Below are 26,698 nucleotides of genomic sequence, written 5' to 3' on the forward strand. Positions count from 1 at the left end.
CAAAATAAAGACCAATGTCTACGTTTAGATATTGTAACATCAGTTAACATATTGAAAGAAAGAAAAGTTATCCGTTCTCCCAAATTGAAATTTACAAGGGACTATTTTATAATTACACTCATTGAGACTCCTATCAAATTTATTTTAAAAGACTATCCTATCAACATCTCCAAACAACACAAACTAATAAAAAAAAGTGCACAAAACTAGGTTTTTCTTTAGTAATTATTGGCAACATAAAAAATTCAGCCGCTGAGCTGACATATAATTTTTGGTACAAAATATTAATTTGAAAATTACTCTGTGGTCCTTTCCCTTAATATCAAAATTTACTGCTGTGAAGTAATATTATTGTATTAGGTTGGTGCAAAAGTAATTGTGGTTTTTGCAACTATTTTTAACCTTTTAAACTTCAATTACTTTTGCACCAACCTAATACAACTGCTGAAGCATTACGTCTATGTAAGGCAAGATGCCAGTTCAGATTTTGAGGACTCTCTTTTAGTGAGCGCCAGAAGCCATGTTCCTTAATCTCTTTGGTTGGCACAATATACCTTTTCTACATTTATGATGAGCGGAAGAAACAAATGCCAGGCAAGCATGCAGGGCCAAAACACTGGGAGTTTTTTTATCTAAGGAACAGGAATTGTCATTTCCACTGACCACCACAATAACCTGCTATTCCTGTAATGTCACATAACTTGAAACTGATTCTGTTAAATTCACATAAAAATATCAAATTTCATGATGAATTGGAGGGATAAAATGTTTATTTTTAAAAAGAATTTAATCTGCTGACAAAAATTAGTGAAATTACCTATAGAAATTACAAACAGAAATAATTAAAAGAAAAGGAATTCTGACAATGGGAAGATTTCTACTGAAAGAAATATTTATGACGATGATAATAATAAACATGTCCAGATTTCTCAGCTAAATTCTAGGCAATGTAAACTATATGAATTTAATCCTTTTTTAAAAGCATGTTTTAGAGGTGAAATATATTTTGATGATGCCTAAAACCCGCTAAAAAATCTTCAATAATTTTACAAGTTCCAAGGCCATAACTCATTTTGAAATTAAGGTAAGTTTGGGGATTGTCCCGGGGCACACATCTGTGTAAGCTAAGGAATGTACAACATTCAGTTAGTTCCAGGAAGTACTGAATTCAAAGAGAACATCCAGGTCAGAAAGGAGGCGGCAGTTACAAGTCTCTAGTGAAGGAAAAGGTGAAGACTGACATTTTGTTAAGGCTTGCTAAAATTAATCCTCTAGCCATTATCTACAGAGACACTGCTCGTTGTACATAGAGATAAAGGTGCTTTAGCCTCCTATTCATCATTGTGGCAACCCTAATTTAACCACATATATGAAAACAAATGACAGATGCCCAGACCATAAATATTCCTTTAAGTCATGCCTGTCACTTAAACAAACAAAAACTCTCCTCATTTCCTGCATTTGAATTTCTAAGTAATACACAACTTGTTTGTAAAATAAAAGGGGGGGTCATCTTTTACCATATTAGAGCTTTTCTGGTTTTGTTCTTATTTCTTAGTACCATTTAGAATTGTCTTTTGTTTGATTTTATTTATCCAGCAACCCATAGCCAAGCAGGTAAATAAATAAAGTATTTGTAATTCAAGAAATGATTCAAATGAAGACAGAATCATCTTGGAGTATTCATTCTACACTTGAATTCTCAAATGCTTATAATCTCTTCAAACATTATTGTGGTTAAAATACATTTCAGATTTATGATTCCAACGGGTTCAGTTATCTAACGAAAACAGGAGCATATTAAATCTTTGCATAATATTGTTGAAATGGCTTGCCTATTAGACACTAAGCAGTTATTAAATTTTGCTTTTAACCTACCAGGTTTCTAAATCTTCCCTCCATAGCTTGATCCCCGTAGAGAAAAAGTAACTCAAATAAAAATTTTTCTGTTAACTGTGATAGCTATTTACTTATCTGTGAACAAGCCTGAAAAATTACAGAATGAGGATTCATGTATTTGCCCATAGGGTATCGTGCATAGACATTGATTTGAATTTTCATCTGTATGTTCAATTCATAAAAGTATTATATATTTTGACCCATTTATAAATTGAATGATAGTAGAAAATAGAGCACTATTTTCCCACTTGCTATTTAACATGTCACTTTAAGCTCTTCAAACTTCATTTAGCTCATTTGTAAATGGGGATAAAAATACTGCCTGGTAGAACAAATGACATAATGTTAATGAAAGTGCTTTGACACTTTAAAATATTATGTAACTATAAAATATTATATATTATGCTATTTTCATAAGAATGAAATTAGTTGCTTATTTCCCCACCACGTCTTTTGTAAAAAGAGGAAAGGACAGAAAGAGTGTTTTGGAGTAGTCTGAGAGTTTACGAGAGGTTTCAAATTTAACAAAAATTTTCCTAACAACTTAAATATTATAGGCTAGAATTAAAATTTAGGAACCACTTAATCTAGCCACTTTAGTTTTACATATAAGGAAAGATCCATGAAGGCTAAATACTAAATTATGTAAATAAAACAATCACAAACGGTGAAAAGGGAAGAATTAAAGACAATGCTTTCCAATTTGTTCTCAGGTCATTCTGGGCTAGAGAAAGCTAGGGGTTGGATTCAAGTTAGGAGTAAGGGCTGGTTCAGAGTTTGGGTTAAGTTCTAGCTGGATTATAGCATCTTAATGAGTCACTTTTTTCTCTTAGCCAATCATAAATAAAAACAATGATAATACCTAAAATGATTATTACGTATTAAGCACTCTAAGATAGATATATAGATATGTAAATATCTACAGATACATATATAATGTGTATTTATATACAATCACAGTACATTAGTCCTTACAATAACCCCATTACTCTTACTTTACAGGTGAGGAAGCTAAGGCACGGAAGGGAGCCAAGATCATGTAACTTAGAAGTGGCTGCACCAAGCTTTTGGCCAAGCCTGCCTGGCCCTTGGGCCTTTGTTGTGTGTGTGTGTGTGTGTGTGTGTGTGTGTTTAACTAAGAGCTATACTGAAATTCAGTTTACAACATAAAATTTATCCATCTTAATGTACAATTCAAAAAGTTTTGACAAATTTACAGAGGTGTACAACCAGTACCACAATCCAGTTGAGAACACTGTCATCACTCCAAAAAGATCCCTCATGGTTGTATATATAGTCAATCTCCGCCTAAACTCCTAACCCCAGGAAACCCCAAATCTGCTTTATAGATATCTTTTCTGAGCACGTCACAGAAATAGAATCATACAACATACATTGCATTGGACTTGCTTAATTAGCATAAAGTTTTTGATATTCATCTATACTGCAGCATATGTTGGCTCACTGTCTTTATTGCTCAATAGTATCTATTTTATGTATATACTATATTATTTTTCCATTCATTAGTATTAACTAATAGACATTTGGGTTGTTTCCACTTTTTGGCTATTATAAATAATGCTGCTAGGAACATCTGCAAACAGTTTTTGTGTGGGGATAGATTTTCAATTCTCTTGGGTAATGACCTAGAATCAGAAATCTTAGTTTATATGGAAAATTTATGTAACTTTTTGAGAAATGAGAAACTTTTCCAAAGTGACTGTATCATTTTATGTCCCATCAGCAATGTATGAGGGTTCTGTTTTTTCCACGCCCTCATGAACACTTACTAAGATCTCCATCACCACCCGCCTACAGCCTTTCATTGACCATGGGCATATGTCACTTCAGGTTGAAATGGGAAAGAGGGAGAGAGAAGCTAAGAGAATGGAGAAGTCATGGAGATAGATCCTTAGACTTTTTCAAAAGCAACCAAGTCTATATTCTCTCTCTCTCTCTCTCTCTCTCTCTCTCTCTCTCAATCTCCTTTTTTAATTTAAAGATTCTTTGAGAGCAGTATTTGGTTCACAGAAAAAATGAAAAGGTACAGAGATTTCCCATGTAATCCATATGCATGCCCCCTGACCCTCAACATACACAGTCTCCCCCATTCTCAGGACTCACCACTGAAATGATACATTTGTTACAACTGAGGAACCTACATGGAGGCATCATCACCACCCAAAGTTCACAGTTTACATTAGGATTCACTCATGGTGCTGTACATTCTATAGGTTTGGATAAATGTAAAATGACATTTATTTACTGTTATATCACACATGGTAGTTTCACTATCCTAAAGATCCTATGCTCTGCCTATTCATCCCTTCCTCCTCCTTCATTCCTGGCAACCACTGAACTTTTAACTATCTCTATTGTTTCCCCTTTTCCAGAATGCCATATAATTGGACACATACACTATGCTTTAGTCTTTTCAGATCACCTTCTTTCACTTAGTAACATGCACTTAAGTTTCCTCTATGACTTTTTATGTCTATTGCTTTTTGCACTGAATAATATCCCATTGTTTGCATGCACCATAGATTGTTTATCCACTCACCTAGTACAAGATATCTTGGTTGTTTCCAAGTTTTATGAATTATGAATGAAGCTGCTATAAATATCTATGTGCAGGTTTTCATGTGGACATGAGCTTTCAACTCCTTCGGGTAAATACTAAAAGTGTGATTAATGGATTGTATGTTAGTGTATGTTTAGAAAGAGTATGGTTAGCTTTGTAAGAAACTGCCAAATTTTCTTCTATGAAAAAGGCAGTTTTATTTCTTCCTTTCCGGTCAATATACCTTTTGTTTCCTTTTCTTGTTTCCTGCATTAGCTAGGACTTCCAGTATAATATGGAAACAGAATGGTGAGAGTGGCATCTTTGCCTTGTTCCTGGTCTTAGTGGGAAAGCTTCAAGTTTCCCACCATTAAGTATGATGTTAGCTGTAGCAATATATATATTCCTTTTTATTGCTGAGTAGAATTACATCATATAAATATATACATCACGTGTGTGTGTATTTAATCAAGTTGAGGAAGTTTCCCCCTATAGCTAGTTTATTGATTTTTTTTAATCATAAGTGGGTGTTGTATTTTGTCAAATGCTTTTTCTGCCATCAATTAATATGACCATGAGATCATTCTTTTTTAGCCTGTTGATGTAATGTATTACACTAATAGATTTTAAAATTTGGATAAGACTTGTGTACTTGAGATAAATCCATATACTTTTCAGCTTTATATCCTGTAGTGGAAATATTTTTTACCAGGGACTTTATGCTTTTTTGCTGATTTATCTTTACATATTCTGATGTGTTTATTGATAAGAAAGGAAAAAGTGCACAGGACTATATTGAGAGAGAAAAAAAGTGGTGAGTGGGAAGAGTTTGTTACCAAAGCTTAACTGGAAAATGTCACAAAATTATGAGTCCATTATTTTTGAACTTGCTATTTTGGTCCAATTTTCATATTTGAATGTGAGATATAACAGGTTTAGTATTAGAGATTTCAAAGCTATGTCCTAAATATGTACATTCCATATGATCTATGCATTCTACTCCTAGGTATTTTTCATAGAGAAATGAGACCACGTGCCCATACACAGACTTGTACATGGATATTCACATCAGCTTCATTTGTAGTAGCTCCAAATCCCAAAGTCCATCAACAGCAGAATGGATAAACTGTGGTATGTTTATGTAATGTAATTCTACTCAGCAATAAAAAGGTATGAACCATTGATACATATTACAGGATGGTGAATCATCAAACAAAATAAAAAGGGTACAGATTGTTTGACTCCATTTATATAAAATTCTGAGAAATACTAATATATGGTTTCAGAAAGCAGATGAGTGATTGACTGGGCAGTGGGAAGAGAACAGCAGGAGGAAGGGACTAAGTAGAAGCATGAGAAAAATTTGAGGTTAAAAGTGTGTTCATTACACTGATTATGGTGATGGTATCACAGGTGTATACAAATGTCAATACAAGAAAGTACACCTATATAAAGTACATATCACATCATAAATCTATTTTCAGAAAAAGAATGACAAATTGTTATTAAAAATTAGGTATTTGATAGATGTTTTCTCAAAAATGAGAATGAAGTAAGCCTGACACTTTAAGGAAAAAAGGTGACAGTTTTTGTTGCCAGTGATAAAATTCAAATATTCAAATTAAAATTAAAATTTTAGAAAACACATATGTGCAAACAAAGTAAACATATTTGCCACCATGAACCGGATAGCTTTACTTTTCCGATGAGACTAGTAGTGTTATTTATGCACGTGATCTTTTAATATTTTATAATGAATTATGTCACTATTTGGAAAATCTGCATAACCTGATCATTTGATATTTTGCAAAAGACAAAGTAGGATGCTACAAAATTATGCATGGATAAAAGATGCATTCAAATTGCAAGATCAACCAATGGAGACAGCGTAACAGAGAATGAAAACTTCATCTATGTGGTTTCAGATTCCATATTGCAACTAACATACAAGAAAATTTAGCAAAATCTACTGTGGTAGGCAGAATTTGAAGATAGTCTCCAAAAGATGTCCAACCCTACTCCCTGGAATATATTAATATGATTGGGTCTCACTCCTGTAATTATATTCTGTCCTGTGGCACATCTAAAGACAGAGAGATGCCCTAAATCCAGGTAAGCGTGATCTAATCACAGGAGACCTTCCCAAAAAAGCAGTGTTCTGAAGCTGCTAACAGAAGAGGAAGTTACAGAAATTCACAACCCTTGAAAGATATGATATGCTGGGTCTGGAGCTAAAAATGACCTTGGAAAAAGGAATGCAGAAGCTGGGGGATGCCCCCATTGACAGCAAGCAAAGAAGAACCTTAGACCATTTCTCAGCTGCAAGGAACGGGATTCTGCCACCAACCTGAAGGAGCTTGGTTGTGAATTCTTGCCCCAGTGCCTCCAGATAAGAGCTTAGCCTGACATCTGATTTTTGGCTTTCTGGGACCCTGAGCAGAGAACCCAGTCAGGCCTGCCTGGATTTCTAACCTACACAACTGTGAGGTAATAGATGGATGTTGTTTAAAGCTGCTAGGTTGTGGTTATTTGTTATGCCACAATAGAAAGCTAATTTGTTTACCATAAATCAAAATGCATGTAAACTCAGATCTAACAATCCCACTGTTGAAAATTTAGCCAATTTCAAAATGATTTTTATCAGGCCAAAGATATTCACTGAGCATTGTTTGTAAAACAACAACAAGAAACAAATAATAAAAATCAAAACAACCAAAGTATCCATAAATACACGTAGAGGATTGGTTAAATTATATAGATCCATAAAATGGAATACTTTGCAGCCATTACAAAGAAAATGTAGAACTACATGGAAGAATATAAAGCAATGAAACCATAAGTTATATTAATAAAAGAAACAAGATCTGAAAGTGTTATGATTTTTTAATAAAGGCATTTGCATAAAATCAAGTTATCTGCATTAAACGTTTTCTTGGATAAGAAACCAAAAAAACTAAATAACAATGAGGTTTAAATAGTTGAGTGGGAAGTTTCCGTTTTTAATTTATACCTTCCATTACACTTTGAATTTTCTAACGAAATTTATTCTTATTCATTTAAAAAATTGTCAATAGAAGTTACTAGTCAGCACCCAGATAAACACATCCCTGGCTCTCCTGCAAAGCTATCTTCTGTTTTATTCAACTTGGTCCTGCCATCAAGATATTGTCATTCATGGTCCTTTAATCATACATGGTAAAACCCAAAATCACTTTTTATCATTAAGTCTGCCCCTAACTCACAAATCTAAGTTCCTTGGTGACGTCTCTCATTAACTAAGGCTTCATCTGCACAGATATGAACGTTTTTATATTTATATATCCTATTTTAATTAAAATTACAGGCTAGTCAATTGTTTTTAAAATTTTAGACTGTACTCTTATCATTTTTTCATAATTTTATTGAAAGGCACTGTAAGAAATAAATAACAGTGTAAACCATGCAAATATACACGCTAATACCCTAACACAGACAATGCCATCTTGGGAAGGATGAAGATGATGGATGATGATCTAGAAATACTGCAGTTATATGATAACACCAAGAAATATTCCAATAGCAAGCAAACCAGTGTGATAAAATGAGACTCATTATCCATAAATAATGGAAGAAGTATGTAAACAGTATTTAATGGACAATCTAAAATATCAAGTTTATTTAATATATATTAAGTTAGAAATATTTTTCATATTTCTAACTTTAAACTTCTTTGTAAAATGAGTAAAAAGTCATTAAAGGTAAGAGCAAATTCTTTCCGGTTATTAAATACCGTATTTATAAATCTTATAAAGATCAAATTTTACCTCTGATTATATTGTCTACAACATGAAATGAAAACAACTTAAAAACGTACTGTATCAATACAATTTTAGCCTTGTTTATTGGCGAAAGTTGTTCACCAAGAAACTTGGAGGTTTGTTGAAAGTCACAAGAAATAACAAGGACAAAAGCAAGACAGATGACTTTTTTCTTTGTCCACATGTGAAATGAGTTCATAGTTCCTAAGTGACCCAAAGCACTACGTGATTATTATATACAACCAAAGAAGAGGATGTGTGGTAATGTACTTAGAAAACGGTATACAATGAACTATAAAAAAACAGCAATTACTTTTGCACCAACCTAATACATAGAAGACAGTACTGTATCATTCTTATAAACTCTAAGTAGACTATTTTTCTAAACAGCCTTTTCCACATAAACATTATATATAACTAAATTCCATGTGCAACCGTACTGTAATAATTTATTTTTTCTTTAAAAAAAAGGTTGGCTGACATTTTCTAGAAAATAGCAAAGTATTATAGATGATAAAAATATCAAGTATGTGTACAAGTTCTTTGTCATCAGGAAAATGTTAAACCTTGGAAACTTTACAAGGAAAAATCAGAGACGGAATAAAAGTACTAAACCATGGTATTAAAACGTTATCAAGGAAATCTTTAAACTAATTATTACCTGGAATCAATTCCATAATGATGTAGATAGGCTGTCTTTGTGTGCAAACTCCGATAAGTTTGACAATATTGGGATGATCATATTGCTTGAGAATTCTGCATGAGAGAAAGTTGTAAGAATAGTTATCATTTAAATAATATAGCATTAATTTTTAATCATAAATAGTGTGTACAAGTAGCATACTTTAATCAGCATAATTCAATTTTTATAACTTCAGTAAGAATTGAAATTATGATAAATGGGATGTTTACAAGTTTTGATAAATATTGGCAAAATATAGGTATGAGTCAATTCAATTAAATATTCTCTTAAATATCCACTCTGAAAGACTAACAACTATGCTAAATAGGAATAATTTACTTAATCTAAAAATGTAGAACTCCCATCAAAGTCTCTGGATTTAGCCACCCCCACAAAAGCGTGGCTGACAAGTATTAGTGAATCTAAAACTGTAAGCTGCTAGAGTGCGATCTTTTTGTTTGTCTTATGTACACACTTGATTTAAAGACATAAAAATAAGAATCCAATTCATATTGGTACATACTATAGGGTAATCATTCCATTAGACTTAGTCATCAATGCTTTTTGATGATGATAATTTCAAAACAGTAAAAACTCAAAAGTTGTGAGAAAATTGGCAAAGGTTCCATAACTGCATAACAGAGTTTCAATATAAACTTAAGCTGAAGCAGAGAAGATTTAGTTTGGATGGGGCAAAATTTCAGAGGGCTATAAAAGTAGCACAGTCGTATCCATAGGACTCCAAGCATGAGTGAAAATTAGATTAGATTCCTTCAGAGGCCTCTATCCTGATGATTTCTATTATCAAATTTAATCCATATTATCCTATTGACAGCAATTCACTTAAATTTGAAAGATGCAGTTTTCTTTCCTAAGAGAATTAAAAAAAACAATTTAATTTGAAGAAAGATAAAACAATTTATGTTTTCTATACATATTAGGTTGGTGCAAAAGTAATTGTGGTTAGGTTAAAAATAATTGCAAAAACTGCAATTACTTTTGCATCAACCTAAACAGAGATGGCACTAAGAAAAATGTTTTAGGTTGAAAATATATGATTTATAAATGAAAGATAAGCTGGGAAAAATTCTAGATATAAGGGAAATATTCTGACAATAACTTTGTGCTTCCCACTTTTACAAGGAATGAAAAAGGAAACTTTAGAATGTTTGATTTTAATCTAAAATATCATTTCAGAGGCTGGAAACTGCTTAGTAAAGAAATTCCACAAAACAGCCAGCCTGAACTCAAATAATATTAAATATCTAAATATATAGTTCTATCATCTAGTAAAGGATACCTAAGATACGGACAAAATTTTCATTTTTAAGATAAAATTTCATAATCTCACTTTAGAAAAAGAAAATCTATTTTGCAATAAACCATTTCACAAATTGGAAAGAAATATTTTTGAAAATGTTAGATATAACTTGTGACATAAGAATATCTATGAATAACTGTAAAACAATGAACCTCTGGATGTCAATTATGATAGCATGACTTTAAATTTATCAGAGTGTTTTTTTTTCAAATTGTCAGTATACATAAAGAATGTTTCAACGTTATTCTATAGATAATATTTACTACATGAGCACAGCTAGTTTAATCAATATTCATTTTTAGATAAATGGAGAAATGTACTTCAAAATGTTCCATGCCCATGAGACTTAGCTCTCTCATTGCAATGTCCTCTGTTTTCCCATGGCACTTTACAGAAACTTCAATTTTACACACTATGCCACTTTGGTGGATGCCCCTCCCCACCACATACACCTCTTTTCTTCCCTCCATTTACCCCAACAATCTATGGATCCATGTGTCCTCCTCCTCCCCCATTCATCCCATTCATCCCATCCATCCCATCCAACCATCCATCCATCCATCCATCCATCCATCCATCCATCCATCCCCCAATCATATGTCCATCCTCACTCTGTCCAAAGGACCTTTCCATTTGTTTTGTGTTTTCTTGTATAAACTACATTTTTACCACTAACAGAATAGTTTTAACTACTTGCAATACAGGGGTAGCAACTTGGAACATTAAACTTTAGCTGATAAAAGAAAAAGAGATGACAATCATCCTAGAAGATCAATTAGAAATGAAACAAAATGCAAATTTTGGAACAAATGCCAGACTGAGTTAAAGAAGACATCTGAGGTTCTCAGAAAACAACAGATGGGGAAAAAGAACCAAGCAGTAATATCTAAGTAGGGTAGGAGAGATACAATTACGTATCTAAATATATATGTAAATTATATATTTATATATAGAATACAGTAATATTTTTATTATAAGGACAATCGCAACATTGCATATTACATATATATGTATATGCACATATGATAAAAGCAAACAAAAATATTTCAATATTTTTAAGGACTTGAACAATCCTCACTTACTGCTTTTTAGCATCTAGTTCTTTTGACTGTAATTGCCAAACTGACCTACAGTCTAACTTAAACATTGAAACTTTCTATTTACACATTTGTGTATGTGCTTACTTATAAGGGCTTATTTGCAAGTGTTTATACTTCAGCAAATCATAAATTAAAATATCTACAAACTTATATTTCAATGACTCACTTATGTTACAAATACATATTTTAAATCACTGTAGAGAACTCACTTGGCTTCTTGTAAAAATTTTATTTTCAGTTCCTGAGGAAGATCTTCTTTGCATGTTTTAACAGCAACAGCAGTTTTATCCTTTAATATGCCTTTATATACTTCACCAAAATTTCCCTGAAAATACAAACATATTCATTGTTTGGGGTGTAAGACATACACATAAATCATTGTAAAATACAAGGAAAGCATGTAATGACATGTTTTGAGTTAATCAAAGTGCTCTGTTAGCATTATTCAGAGTTTTAATTGGCAATAAAGACTGGGAATGCTCTTACCAATCCTCCAAAGTTAAATATACTACCCAACACAGCTGCATTTGGGGAATTGAGGCTTGAAGACAGTTGGAAATGAAAGTTGCGGGGGGTGGGGAATTAAAAAAAAAAAGGATAAAAGAAGAATCTCAGAATGATACTGTCAGAGGTACATAAGTTTCACTCCACCTAATTGGCTTCATCCCCTAAACTCTGAATTTCATTAAATTGTATTCATTTTTAAAGATAAAGCAGAGATTCTGTGAGGTGACTGTTGGTATTGAGCCACAGCGAGGTCAGTTAGAGAAGAGTAAGAGAGGAAGAGAATAGGGGAGAGGCAATACAACTTAGGCAGATGGACAGTCAACTGCCACTATTATAGACTGTCAATCACTGGAAGGTAGCAAGGAAGAGGGGGTGCTCACACGAATGCCCGTGTTACCGTGAACTAACTTATTTCTATCAAATATATGAACTTCTAACCTTATTCTAGGCTAAAACGTAATTTGACTTAAATTGCTTTATTTCCCATTTGAGGTCATTTTTCTTTTATTATAAACACAAAACCAAAACATTATAGAGAAGATATATAAGGCTAACACAACAGCTATTGTTTTACATGTCACTAAAAAATAATTTAAAATTATTAAAATATAAAATATTTTAATCATTACTTAATACTTTACTTAATTTTTAATTAAAATTTTATTTTACTTAATATTTTAAGTATACTAAAATTTAAGGAATAGTATTCATTATTATTAAATCTAATAATCAACTTTTAAATATGTATTAGAAAACAATGATTAATCATCCTTGCATGAAAAGTAAACATACCATGAATTCAACATAATGCACATTCACCATAAGTTAGCCATGGAAAATCTGAGCTATATACCTTTCCCTGTTTATTATTCTCAAGTTCCTTTCCCCCAAAACCAATTATCAGATCATTTATTACATCAGCAATAGAGCTGAGAGAAGATATTAATATACATGATTATTGCTGCTAGGCTTCTATTTATTTGAATGGCTCAAAGCACTTAAAATTCAACTCATCTAAAACTTATTTTACTCATTAGAAGACTTTTCCTTGCTAAATTACCTTTTCAATTTACTAGGACCATCGTTCTCTCTGCAAGCAGGCAGATTTGACCTCTACAATACTTTTGTCTTCCTCCTTGCATCTCACAAAGTCTACCCTGACTCAAGATCTCAATTTTCTCACCTAAGGTGATCTCATCACCCCTCCACCACAGCACTGCCAGATTAATCTTTCCAAGAGACAACTTTAATTATACCACTGTCTTACTCAATATCCATTCTTCGATTTCCATCACCTTCTCTGCCTGTCTAGCTCTCCACAGTATAGCCCAACTGTTACATCTTTCCTAAACTTAAATACTTAGTGATCCCAGAATACAGAGGGTGCCAAAACAATGTATACACATTTTGAGAGGAAAAAAACTGTATTAAAATTGTAATACAATGAATGACGCTACCATTCATTTGATTAACACCATCTTTTGAGCGAACGTCATACTACATATTGCTCCCCTAATTCAATTCAACTTCGAAAAGTAATACATAGATAACATCTCTTAAAATGTGTATACATTTTTTGGCACACCGGATATGTCTTTTTTTTTTTCCTTTATGGAAAACCACCACCACCTCCAATCAAGGAAAATGCTAACTAACCTTTAAGTTCATTTCTTATGCTCCTTCGTTCATGAAGATTTTCTTGATCTTCCCAAAATTATGTATCCCGTTAAGTGAACACTTACATCCCATTGCCCCTTTGTACCTTTTTAATGGTGTATGCCCTATATAGCAGGTCTTGGCATCTACTAAGCATTTGAAAAACTGAAACAATCATTCAATAATCATTACTCTGAGAACTTCCACTCTATCAACAGTGGTCAAAGGGGGAATCTCCAAATGCTGAGAAAAAGACTGTGCTTCCCAGAACACCTCTTCAGGATATTCAGTTGGCTCAACCTTAAAAACATTTCCAGAACTCACTACTACTCACCACCACTGCCACCACCCTGATCCAGCAACCATCATCTTTCGGTTAGCTAAATGCAATTGCTTCCTAGCCTTCTAACTTGTCAGCCTATTGTCAACACAGTAGCCAAAGGGACCTTTCTAAAAAGTAAGATCTTGCCACTCCTCCCCTCAAAAACATCCACCAGCTTATCTTCTCATACATAATCAAAGCAGAAGTAATTACAATGGCCTATAAGGCCACTCCTGAGGCCTTACCTCCTCACCACCTCACTGACTTCCTGTCCCATTATATTCCTCCTGGCTTTCTCAGTTACAGCCAGTCTGCCTTGCTGCTCTTGAAATAACATTTACACTGGTTACTTTCTCTGCCCACAACTCTATTCCTCAGATGTCCACATGGCTAAATTCCACCTCCTCAAGTTTTTATTAGAAAGTAACAATTTCAATAAGGCTTACCCAGATTTTCCGATTAAAAATTGCAACTCTGACCAACAGCACTCCTAAACTCTATATTTTTCACAGAACTTAGACCTTTTAAGATTATAAAATTTACTCTTTGTTATGTTTATTGTTTTTCTCTCTTCCCCCATTAGATAGAATCTAAGCTCCAAAACGCCAAGGATATTTGTCTGCTTTGTTCACTGATCTACCCCTACTGTTCAGAAGAGTCCCTGGCCCATACCAGGAATTCAACAAATATTTGAGAATTCAATAACCAAGTATATATCAAGTATTGCCAACCAAAAATATAGGGCTCAAAAAAAAGTTAGAATCCCTGTCTCAGCCTTATATTACTACTAAATTCCAAAGTCTGTAGTGTACAAAATACAATTAATTCTCTTTTACTCATGCATTCTCAAGCAGTATACATACATTTTTATTCAGAATAGGTAGTGAAAATATTAAATGACAAATTATTTTCTACTCAAAAAAATATTATCTGAAATTAAGCTATATACCATTGTCTTTAAAGTTACAGTCTTTTATTTAAAATGATTAAATTTATTGAAACTGATATCATACTACTGCCTGTCATTGAGAAAATATTCACCATATTTCACATATTAAACCAAACATAAAAATAACTGAAATATTTCCCTTTAACTGAAAAAATTTTCTCCTGAGTATTAAAAAAAATCTCTCCTTTTCGACACATTCTATTTCAGTAAGTAGTTTAATTTTACAATTTATTATTTAATTGTATTTTCATGGAAATTTATTTAATCTCTGTAATAATTTTTGACCCAATCAATGCTACTGAATTACTGACCTAAAGAAACAGAAAGAATATTTCCTTAAAAATGATGAGTATATCACAGAAGAAATAAACACATCAGCTACTTTTAGCTTGAAATGCTTTAGAATTTACTTACTAAATAAGTGCTTGCAGTCAATGCAGTCAAAATGCTTCCATTTGGAAAAGATATTTTAAAATACTAGTAAGAATACTGCGAAGTAGATTATTTCTATAGTGATTTACTTTCTTAAAATATACCAGAGTTAAAAAAAAAAATTAAGGGGAAATTTATCAATTCATGTAGTTTACATTGGAAACAAAGAGGTGATGCATAATCATTTTTACTGAAAATGCTAAGCCTTACGTCTAGAACTAATCGCTCAGAAATGTATGAATAACAATTTTCCGAAATACCTGGATTTTTACTATTTTTCACATTGTGTTATGAAACTAAACTCAATTCAAACTTTCAAATGGAAACATCACTAAATATGTCATTTACAAAGAAGTTAATATTTACCCACTGAACTCAATTATAAACAATAAATTTGCAAATAGTCCATTTGATTAATATCTATTAAATGTCTGCCATTATTATTAGACATTATATATTTTTATATGGCCTATGAATTGGAAGAAACTTTCAACTAGATTGGAAGACAAGGGCCTTCATCAAACATAGCTGCCCTTTTTGACTATTAATAGAACTAGCTCCACAATAAATATACTGAAACGTGTCTAATCTGCATAATTTTTAGATGAAATAATGTGTCTAATGTTGTTATACACTATGATTATATACACAATCCTGAAATCCCAAAGAGCAGTATTTCACCTTTTCTGAACTATCATATATAAATAGAAACAAATGGACCAAGACTACAAGGTGTTTATTTAAACTTCATTATTTCAGTTTGTTTTTACATCTCCGGTCACTAGTTTTGGTTTTGCTACAACAGTAATAAAACCATTATGGCTTTTAATCCTTCCAGAGGAAAACACACTTATACTATTTTTAAAAGTCAAGGATCATCTTTAAACCTTGCACAGATTTTACACATCTATTTCGGTGAACCTCACAGCACTTATAACAGATGTGGTATTGTGTTCCTCTCAGTTAATGTGGGAATGTGCCTTGCTGTGTGCTGGAATATAAGAACGCTTTGAAGAAAATGAAGAACCTGCTGAGTTCACAATCAGAATGAAGACTTTTGGTTATTTCATTCAGTTGATTACATAAAACATACCTTGCCCAGTAATTCTCCCAAAGTGACATCTTCGTGATTGAGAACCCATTTCTTATCCTGTGGCAAAGAAAAAGAACAGTTTTTTAGCCCAAGCAAAAGTACATAACCTGTAACATGCATTTTAAGGAAATGGGAAATAGACCAAAGGGGATATTTCAGTCAGGCCATTCAATCTACAGTACACCAAGAAGTTGTAATCTCAACAAGCTATAAAACCAATTTAAGAAATGTTACTGCACAATAGGATTTTAAAATTTACATTACAGCAAACTTCTGTCAGAAATCATAGCCTTCCAAATGATGGTGTCCCTGGAACTAGAGCATAGTATGTACTTTGCTCTCTCCATAAAACTTAGGCTATGCTATTATTTGTCATTTCAAAAAAGTTGGGCCCATAAGTTCATGAGAGAATTTCATTTTGTAACACAAAATTTCCAATACTCCCTTGATCATAGAAAATTATTTTTCTATCTGAACCATATCACTAAGAGTTAATTTTTCCATGTATCAACTAGCCATGAGTGATAGCTGTTTATGACACTGGATATAGTCTCCTATCTTTCTTAAATAATTTCCTGTAGTATAATAAAGCAACAGAACTCGGGTATATAAGACCAGTGATGCGAACATGCCATTATAAAAGAACATCCATTATCTGATCTCAAGAACTAATTACCACTTAGGGAATAGTTTTATCATCTAAAATCTCAGCTATTAAATGAAATAACATCATAATGTTAGAAAGGCATAGAGGGTTATTTGTTTGTTTGTTTGTTTGTTTGTTTTAAATGAAGAATGAAAAAGGAATGTAGCAAGGGAGAAATAGGGAAAAAAGGGAAAGAAGGAACAACAGGGAGATATTAGGAAGAGAGGAAAGAAAAAGAAAATCCTAGGGTATTATTTTATTCAGGATTTCTTTTTTTATTAATGTTAAAATGTAGTGTTTCCCCATTATACAGATGGAAATGTAATTATGAGCTCCAGAATGAGGTATAACAAGTAATGAAACATCTTGAAGTAAAAAGTCACCCTAACTATGGTTTAAAATGTTCTGCACAGCCATTTAAAGCCCTTAACTTTCCGAAACACCACATACAAACACTCAAACACTACCCTCGGATAGATCAACAAAGGGAACAACATGACTTTAAAAACAACAGTTTACATGCATAGTCTTCAATCTAAATACAAACTTAGAGCTATTAAGGACGTAGAAGAAAACACAGAAGAATATCTTCACAACCAAACAACCAAGTGAGTATATAAAGATTGTAGACAGGACACAAAAAGCACTAGCTACAAAAGAAACAAATGACTGGAATTAAAAACATTTGTTCATTGAAAGGCATAATTTTTTAAGCATAAAGGCAAGCTAAAATCTGGGATGACCTATTTGCAAAATATGCCTGATAAATAATTTGTATTTAGAACATATAGAGAACTCATAAATCAATAAGATAACAATCAAATTTTAAGAAATTGGGAAAAAAGTTAACAAAAGATGGATGAATAGACAAAAAGCACAATCGACAAAAGATGTTTAACATCATTAGTCTTCTGTGACATACAAATACAAACCACAATAAGATGCCACTTCACACGTGTTAGAATACTAAAATAAAAAAGATGAACAATACCATGAGACAGCAAAGATGTGGAAAAACAGAGTCTTCCTACATTGTAAATGAGGATGCAAAATGGTACAAGCCATTGTGGAAGACAACTTGGCAGTTTCTTATAAACTTAAATATACATCTACTTTATGATTCAGAAAGTATACCTCTACGTATTAACCTAAGAGAAATGAAAACCTATATCCACAGAAAGATATCAATAAATGTTCAAGGCAACTCTTATTTATAATAGCCAAACACTAGAAACAATATCAATGTCCAGCAAAAGGAAAACTGATAGACAAATTTTGGTATACTTGTATTCAGACAATTATTATTCAGAAATAAATAGGAATTTATTAAAGATACATACAACAGAGTATTTGCAAAACATTTTGCTGAGCTAATAAGGCCAGATATACTTTATATACATGCATACATGCATAATGGATTCATTTATATAAATTTCTAGAGATGGACAATTAATCTCTAATGCTATAAATCAGAGCACTGCCTGAGGCAGGGGTTGGGGGAAGATTGACAGCAAAAGGGAAAGAATAAATTTTGGGCGGTTGTGGAAACGTTCGATTTCTTGAAAATTCATTGAACTATACATTTAAAATCTGCGCATTTTGTTGTATTTAAACTATACATTCATAAAGTTGATTTAAAAAAATAAAAACTAAAACTAAGCAAATATAAAAAATATTACTTTCCATTTGAGTAGCACTTGGGGTTTAACTTCCCCTCCATATATATAATCAAAAGCTATTCCTCAAAGAATGTAGTCTGATAGGCAGGAGAGTTATTTTAAAGTTGCAAAACTGATTTGTTGAGAGCATTTCTACTTCAAACATGGTTAAAAAGGGTGGATCAAACCAACTCTCCCACTGCAAACCACTGAAAATGCTAGAAATGTAAAAACAAAAATAAACTCCTGTTTAGGAGGATTGGAGAGCTCTAGAATAGTGAAGAACTGAAGTTTAGGTTAAGAAAAGTAGCTAAGTGTTTTTGAGCTACTTTTACCCTAAATGCATATTCTAGTTATGACAGCAGCAACCAAAAGATTAAATGAAACAGGCCCTTATAAAATACCCTACACTTTAGCAAGGATGTCAAAGATACCACACTGTGGTAGAAAAGGCAACCTGGAAACGGAAGGAATTAAAACCTACCATCTACTCATCTTCATCACTGAGGGACTAAATCAGAGATTGGCAAACGACGCCTGCAGGCCAAATGGGCTCATTGCCTGTCTTTGCCTGGCCCACGATCTAAAAAAATTTTTTTCTGTTTTAAATGGTTTAAAACAGGAGAAAACTTTGGGACATATGAAAATTATATGAAATCCAAATTTTAGTGTTCATAGAGTACAAGCCAACAGAAATCATTCAATGTACCTACAGAGAGAAAAAAAAATGAACAGCACCAAGGATCTGTGGGGCAATACCAAGAGGTCTAACATTCATATCAAAGTCACATAGGGATACAAGAAGGACTGTGCTGAAAATATTCGAAGAAATACTGGCCAAAAACTCACTACATTTGGTAAAAGAAATAGACCTGCAGGTTCAAGAAACTCAACTAACCCCAAAAAGGAAAAACTCAATGCCTCTATACAACATAATTGCATTTGTTAAAACCATAGGCAAAGAAAAAGTATTTAAAGCAGCTAGAGGAAATGACCCATTATTTACAAGGGAACAACCATCAACATGACTGGAGATGTATCATCAGAAACCATGTAGGCCAAGAAGTAGTAGAACATTTTTTAAGTATTAAAAGAAAAAAGAAAGTCAAATCCAGTTTTTTATATCCAGAAAATTATCTTTCAGGAATCAAGGTTAAATATATTCTCAGATAGAAGAAAACTAAGAAATTAGTTACCAGTAGACTGACTCTTAAAAAAAAAAAATTGCTAAAGGAAGTTTTTTTTTTTTTTCAAGAAAATGTGAGCTTTTATTTTTTTATTATTATTTTTTTTTATAGTTTTATTTTATTTTATTTTATTTTTACATCCCTCACACCGTGAACCCCCCTCCCCCCATCCACCACCACCCCGACCTCACACCGAGCCATCACATTATACACATAAAATTATAGTTGGCATTCATTAATGTCCAGCCTCTGGTGTACAATGCCATGACCAGGCATCCACAGCATCCCTGAGGTGGTCTCCCAAACAGGACACATGTCCATCGGACACCCAACAAAATCCCCAAACACTTCTTTAGCCATATGGAAACGAGATATCAGGAATAAAAGAATAATAAAAATGGTAAATACTTAAGTAAATATAATAGATGTTTCTTTTCTTGAGTTCTTTAAAGTGTGCTCAACAGGAAGAAAGGACAATTATACATTTTCTGATGAGTTTTTCAATAGATGTAGATGTAACGCACAAGTACAACAGAGAGGAGAAGGTATACATATCCTTACAGGGATCAAGTTTCTGCATTCTACTTGAAGTCTTACAATATTGATTCTTTGTAAACTGTGAATAAATATGTTTTTGGTAATTCCGAGAGCAACCACAAAAAAAAAAAAAAAAAAAAAACAAAAACAGAAAAAAAACAGTACAAAGCTATATAATAAAAAATACACACACAAAAAATTTGTGGAATAGTACAAAGCATTCAAATAACCCAATAGAAGGTATGACAGGAGAAAAAGAAACAAAAAACAGAACAGAAAAAAAAAATTATATCCCTAAATCCAAACATATCAACAGTTACATTACATGTAAACTGTCTAAATACACCATTTAAAAGATTGTAAGAAGGAATTTTAAAATGAGTCAACTATGTTGTCTAAAGGAACACACTTATAAAAAGTAAAAGGATGGAAATAGATATAACATGTAAACATAAATCATAAGAAAGCTGGACCACCTGTAGTAATGTCAGACAAAGGAGACTACAAAGAAAATTACATATGGATAAACAGAAAAATCTCATAGTGATAAAAGTGTCAATTCACCAAGAAAATATAATTATCCTAAATGTCTATGCTTCAACCACAGATACTTCAAAATGAAGAAAACATTGACAGAATTGAAAGGAGAAAGACAATTTCACAATTGTAATTGGAGACTTCAACATTCCTCTCTCAGTAATATATAACAGTAAAGAGAAAAATCAGCAAGGATATGAAATAACTGAATAATACCAGCCAAATGGATCAAATTGACATTCATAATAAAATTCTACTCAACAACAGAATAAAACCCTCTTTTCAAGTGTACGGGGATAATTTACCAAACTAAACCGTATCATAAGCCTGAGTCATAAAACAAACCCCTAACAAACGTAAAAGAAATGAGGTCATGCAAGATATGCTTTCTGACAATAACAAAAGTAAACTAGAAATCAATAACGAAGTTAACAGGACAATTCCTAAATACTTGGACATTAAACAATACACTTTTAAATGATCCATGGGTAAAAGAGAAAGTCTTAAGAGAAATTAGAAACCCTTTTTGAACTGAACAAAAATGAAAATACAATATCAAATTTTTCAGAATCTAGCTAATGTAGTGCTTAGAGAGACATTTATAGCATGCCAAATTAGAGAACAAGAAAGGTCTCAAGTCAATAATGTAAACTTCCATCTTAAGAATCTACGAAAAGAAGAGCAAAATCATCCCTCAACTGGCAGAAGAAAGTAATAATAAGAGCAGAAGTAAATAAATTGAAAATTCAAAAACACGAGAAATAAATGTGAGATTTCTAGCTGGAATAGAAAAACTCTGTCTTCATCTCAGGGGATGCCGGGATATAATTTTTGGCTCTTGGACAAGATAAGGACAGTTAGATCTATGATTCATGACTTTATTGATTAAGGTCTGAAACTTCCCTGGGATCTCAGGGGAGTTTGCAACTGGCCTAATTGGTTTGACAAACTTAGCTTGATTAGATAAGCATGGGGACATACAAAGCATGCTGAGAGTTTCTCCTTTAAGCTGTCTCAAAACCGAGACTTCTCTTACAGACCCTGGTGGATGATCAAACCCAGACCTAGTTTGGTCTGGGTGTACACAACTGAGGACTCTTGAAGGAGCTGTATTTGGGATGCTTCTCAAATCCTTTATGTTTGTTCCTTTGCTTTTAAATAAACATGTTCTGCAAGTACGTTCAATGAAGTTTAGTGATCCTTTCAAATACCCAAACTGGGGCAAATTTTATAGTTGGTTACTGAGATGGGATATTAAAAGAACCCTTGACTCTGTAATTTAAACAATGGCTAATGAGTTATTTGGAAGGGGTGTTATTGTCAGGATGGGGAGGAAAAGGGGGTGGGGGAATGGGACTCGTACTGCCGGAATGGTTGCTACCTGGTGGTCACTAATGGTCTGAGGTCACAAAAATAACCTTTCCACTGATAGGCAGAAAAGCACATTAGCACGTAGATACAAGGACAGGGGAGATAACTAAACGTGTAACAAGAAAAAAAAAAAGTAAAACTGAGGGGAAGTCAGTCAAGAATAAGGTTGCTCTTAATCTGCTTGAGCTAAAAATGGAGATAAAAGCAGCCTAGAATCTCAGAATTAAGATCTGTCACTAACTCAGTCTGTAAGAGGGAGGGATAAAATGCCCCAAGGGGAATTCAGGGGCAATTTGCTTTGATTGGAATTTTATAGCTGCAGTTTTTGTAGAAATGTGGATAGAGGCAGTGGTACTTAACACAAACCCTGAAAAGATGAACGCCCAGCTCCCCCCTTAGATAATAAGTGGAATACTACCACTGAGGCCGCCGAGAGCCTAAGAAGGGAAGCAACTTTAGGTACATAATGATACTAAATCTTCACCTAACATCTCTGACCCAGAAGATGACTGATGTGGTAATAAAAAGAGCTCCAATGTTTTAAATGACTTTATTCTTGAGGGAACAAAAAACTAAACTAAGAAGTAGAGATTACATCAGAAGATAACTCAAAAGTAAGTTAGGGAACAGGGATATTAAGTAACAGGGAGTTTGGAAAATGAAGAGTTGCTGAAGGAGCCTGGATCCCCGACTTTCCCATTATCTTTACTGACCTCTTCTTCTCCCCTTCACTCCAAGGGAAAGAAAAGTGACACCCAAGGGTGGCCAGAAAGAGCTGAACCTCACTCCTTAACAACTGCCCCAGAGCTGGGAGCGCCTGTAGTGTAAACCACATATCTCTTGTCTTTATCTTTGCTCCATTTTCTGTAAAGGGGCAAGAAGATTTCATTCTTCCTGAATTTGGAGAAGGAACAGAGGATTGGAGGCAGACCACCTCTTAATTGCTTCCAAGGAGACGGGAATAGCAGCTTCTCCCCTGGCTTCCCAGATTTACTAGTACTCAACGAAAACAAAGGACGTACTAAAGAATAACTCATCAACAGAAATGAAACAGAGACAAAAATAAAAGGTGCATTAAGACAGGAATGAATAGTTGACAATTTATTTAATGTTTCATCTGGTTGCTATGATTTGTGACCATAAACAAATACCCACAAACCTGTGTTCAAACTCTAATGATTAAATTTGCCCAATGTTGAAACTACAGACTTGACTTACACTCCTTATGTTAATTCATGAATATCAATGTCTCATTACTATGGTGAAAGAAATATATACTTCTCTCATTTACCAATTTGCTCTCAAAATGAGAAAATATTTGGAAACATCAAGTTATTTGGTCTACAATGACTCCTCATTTTTAAAAGGGGAAAGGGAGGACAACTCCCAAAACTATGCATTTCTGTGTTTCTTCAACTAATCTGAATAATTTTTAGAGTTGCTTCAAAGCAGATATAAAGTCTGCCCATAATACAGGCAAAGGCAAGTATTTTCACTGGTCTGAAATGCAAACTTTTGTAAAGGACAGCGAGGAACACATTTTTAACATGTTTCTAGATACACTTGCTTCTTGAATCTCAGAAGAACTCCCATTAGATTGGAAGGAAATGCATCATTGTCTCCATTTTGCAGATGTGAAAACCAATGCCTTGAGAAGGTAAAATCTTTTCCATGGTCACAGAGGTACTACCGTGTTTCCCCGAAAATAAGACCTAGCCAGACAATCAGCTCGAATGCATCTTTTGGAGCAAAAATTAATGTAAGACTGGATATAATATAATATTATATTTATTATATTATATAATAAAGACCTAGTCTTATAGTAAAATAAGACTGGGTCTTATATGAATTTTTGCTCCAAAAGATGCATTAGAGCTGACTGTTTGGCTAGGTCTTATTTTCAGGGAAATACGGTAAGTGATAGAGTTGGGATAAGAACCTTGATCTTTTTTCTCCTAGTCCAATGTTCCATCATATTCTGCTTTGCTTTTACTGTGCTGAAGAGACCAGTAAAAGAACATTGCATTTAAAATAAAACTGAGTGCAATAATTTTCTGAGTCTACATTATATACATAGTGTACCATGTCAGGTAATTGAAAAGAAGGATCAAATAATAGAACATACATCTATAACCTGAACAAATTCTATGCATTTTTTTAACTCTTCAAAGTTTTCAGACACTTTCTTTTCTTTATTAATTTTTTTTTCCAGAGACTTTCAACAATTGAAATTGGATTTTTGTCTATGTCCCCTAGTGAGCCTGCTCAAGAATTGATGGTGTATGCATTTTTTCCTTAGATATCAATGTATGATATACGATACATGAATGTTATGTTTCCAGAGAGCCAATTCATGCCAAACTATAGAACTACCCTAGAGGTGAAGAATTTCATATAAAGTCTCATTTAGATCTATGACTGTTATATCTAATATAAAATGAATTCCAAAATGACTTTCTCATTGAATTATAGAATTGAAGGTCAATGAAGCAGCTCTGAGAATTGAATCATCTTGAGCTAAGAACATATGGGCTTGAGGCAACTCAGACTGGCAGACATGGGAATTCTGCCTAGAGCACACCTTGCATCGTTAGTAATACAACTCCTCCCAACCATCTCTATGGCAATAAGATTGATTCCAGCTTGCTCACCTCCCAGAAATTCAACCTATTTGCTAATTGCATTATATGTAGTTGTCCAAGTCCCAATTTAGAAGCCTCTATTAGGAGTGTAAATTATTTCTATGGGTAGTGTTAAGTACAATTTTAAAACATGGTTGTCATGGCAACATTTCTCACTCAAGGCTTTAGGATATGTCAAGTTCATTTGTATTCTATTCCTAAAAATCTTGTGGCCTCCATAATTAGGTTAGAAAATACTGCAGAGTCCAAAATACCCTTTAAATGTAGGAAGAAATTTGTTTAAATTTTAAAGATAGCACCAGTTATACCTACTTAAATAAAGAAAAGAAGAAATTGGCAACTCTAATTTAAAAGCAAAGTAAGTGAAACTATGAGAAATATTTAACGTAATTAATAGGGAAACAGTAAATTTCTTAAAAAGAAAAATGTGGGAGGACATAGGCGTTCCCAAGTGATTATTTAAAAATCACTTTTTCATTGAACTTTTAAATATAATAATACATCCCAGTTTTCTGAGGGTAGTTTTTATATTTGAGATGGGTAGAGGTTGTTTTGTTTTGTTTGGTACTTTTATGGGCAACTTTGTTGAAAGTTGTCTTTGTGATGAATCTCAGTGGTAAAATAAGTAGATGATGGAAGAACTGTAGAACTCATGTTAGCTTGACTTTTCCTTTTTACAACTTAAATATCAAACCTTAAGTAATTAAGACTGTTATTGGTCAAAATTGTGGGTCAAGCGTAAAAGTTGCATAACAACCAAACAATCATAATAACACAGTAAATAATCAACTAAACGTCTTTCAAATTTTTCAAATCTGTTTCATAATGATTAAAAAAATAAACCATGGTAGTCTTCATGAATGTAGCCTAACATAATAATGAACTTTAGGAACTTAGAACTGATACTAAGCATGAATTGCATAATTAATGATATGTGTTTAGTGTTTCATCAAAGAAATCAATAAATCACTGAATTAAAAGTGACTATAAGAGACTAGAATACAAGAAAAAAGTGTAAAAGTATTTTTTTAATATAGGCTACTTCTTGTCTTTATTAGTCATTTGCACTTTTGCAGCAAATATTTGTATCAAAATTCCTCTGACCCTGAGAGAGAAAATGCTGTTAAACTGTACAGGTAAAATGATCCCAGTACTCTTGGAGAGAAGGTAACTAAGTCAAAGAATCCTTTGACTTAAATGATAATGTTATTGATGATTATGTCATCATATGACAATACTAATAAAAATGCCAAGGAATAAATTTAAGAGATGTTATGAGATAGAAAATAAGGCACTTTCATTGGAAGATGTAAGCTGGAGATAAAAAGAGTTTCGTGGCCACATAAGCCCAAGAAAACGCAATGTACCTTCTAATGACATATTTAACTAAACATTATTTAGTCTTATAAATTGATTTGTGAGTGAGATTGAGAAGTGGAAGGAATGTCCTCCTGGGGAGCTGGCTGGGGCTGTTGAATCTGATTCTCATGACGTCTAGATGTGAAGGTGCTTTAGGCCCTTTCTTAGTTTGGGGTCTCCCAGAAGCAGACCCCTAAAGGTCTCAACAACATGAGCCCTGCACTGACAGCATCTGTTGCAACTCCTTTCTCTTCCCAAGGATCTCTCTCCTCTGATGTTCCTGTCCCTCTTGTCCTTATCAAATCCTGTCTTTTCCAGAGTACAAATCTGTCTGACATTGCCTCTTTCTATCTTCACCCCAAGACCCACACATACATTTTTGTAAGCAGAGTCTGAAATACTTAACTGAATGTAGGAAGAACTTTGTTTAAACTGCAACGATA

General features: G+C 33.2%; 1 protein-coding gene across 5 annotated transcripts in view; it reads right to left on the reverse strand.

Moving 5' to 3' along the window:
- Positions 1–26,698, reverse strand: part of FER (FER tyrosine kinase) — a 375,071-nt gene that overhangs the window by 115,212 nt on the left and 233,161 nt on the right. For all 5 annotated transcript variants that reach the window (XR_013993676.1, XM_081054207.1, XM_081054206.1 and 2 more), the window contains 3 exons: positions 16,319–16,375; positions 11,569–11,684; positions 8,918–9,012 (listed from right to left, as the gene is read on the reverse strand). Coding sequence is in view for 4 of the 5 variants with exons in the window: in XM_081054207.1 (XP_080910333.1) it covers positions 8,918–9,012; positions 11,569–11,684; positions 16,319–16,375 (268 nt within the window). In the remaining variant the exon portion in view is untranslated. The remainder of the gene's footprint in view (positions 1–8,917; positions 9,013–11,568; positions 11,685–16,318; positions 16,376–26,698) is intronic.

The sequence above is a fragment of the Rhinolophus hipposideros genome, assembly GCF_964194185.1.
Source record: "Rhinolophus hipposideros genome assembly, chromosome: 7".
In the NCBI taxonomy this organism is placed as follows: domain Eukaryota; kingdom Metazoa; phylum Chordata; class Mammalia; order Chiroptera; family Rhinolophidae; genus Rhinolophus; species Rhinolophus hipposideros.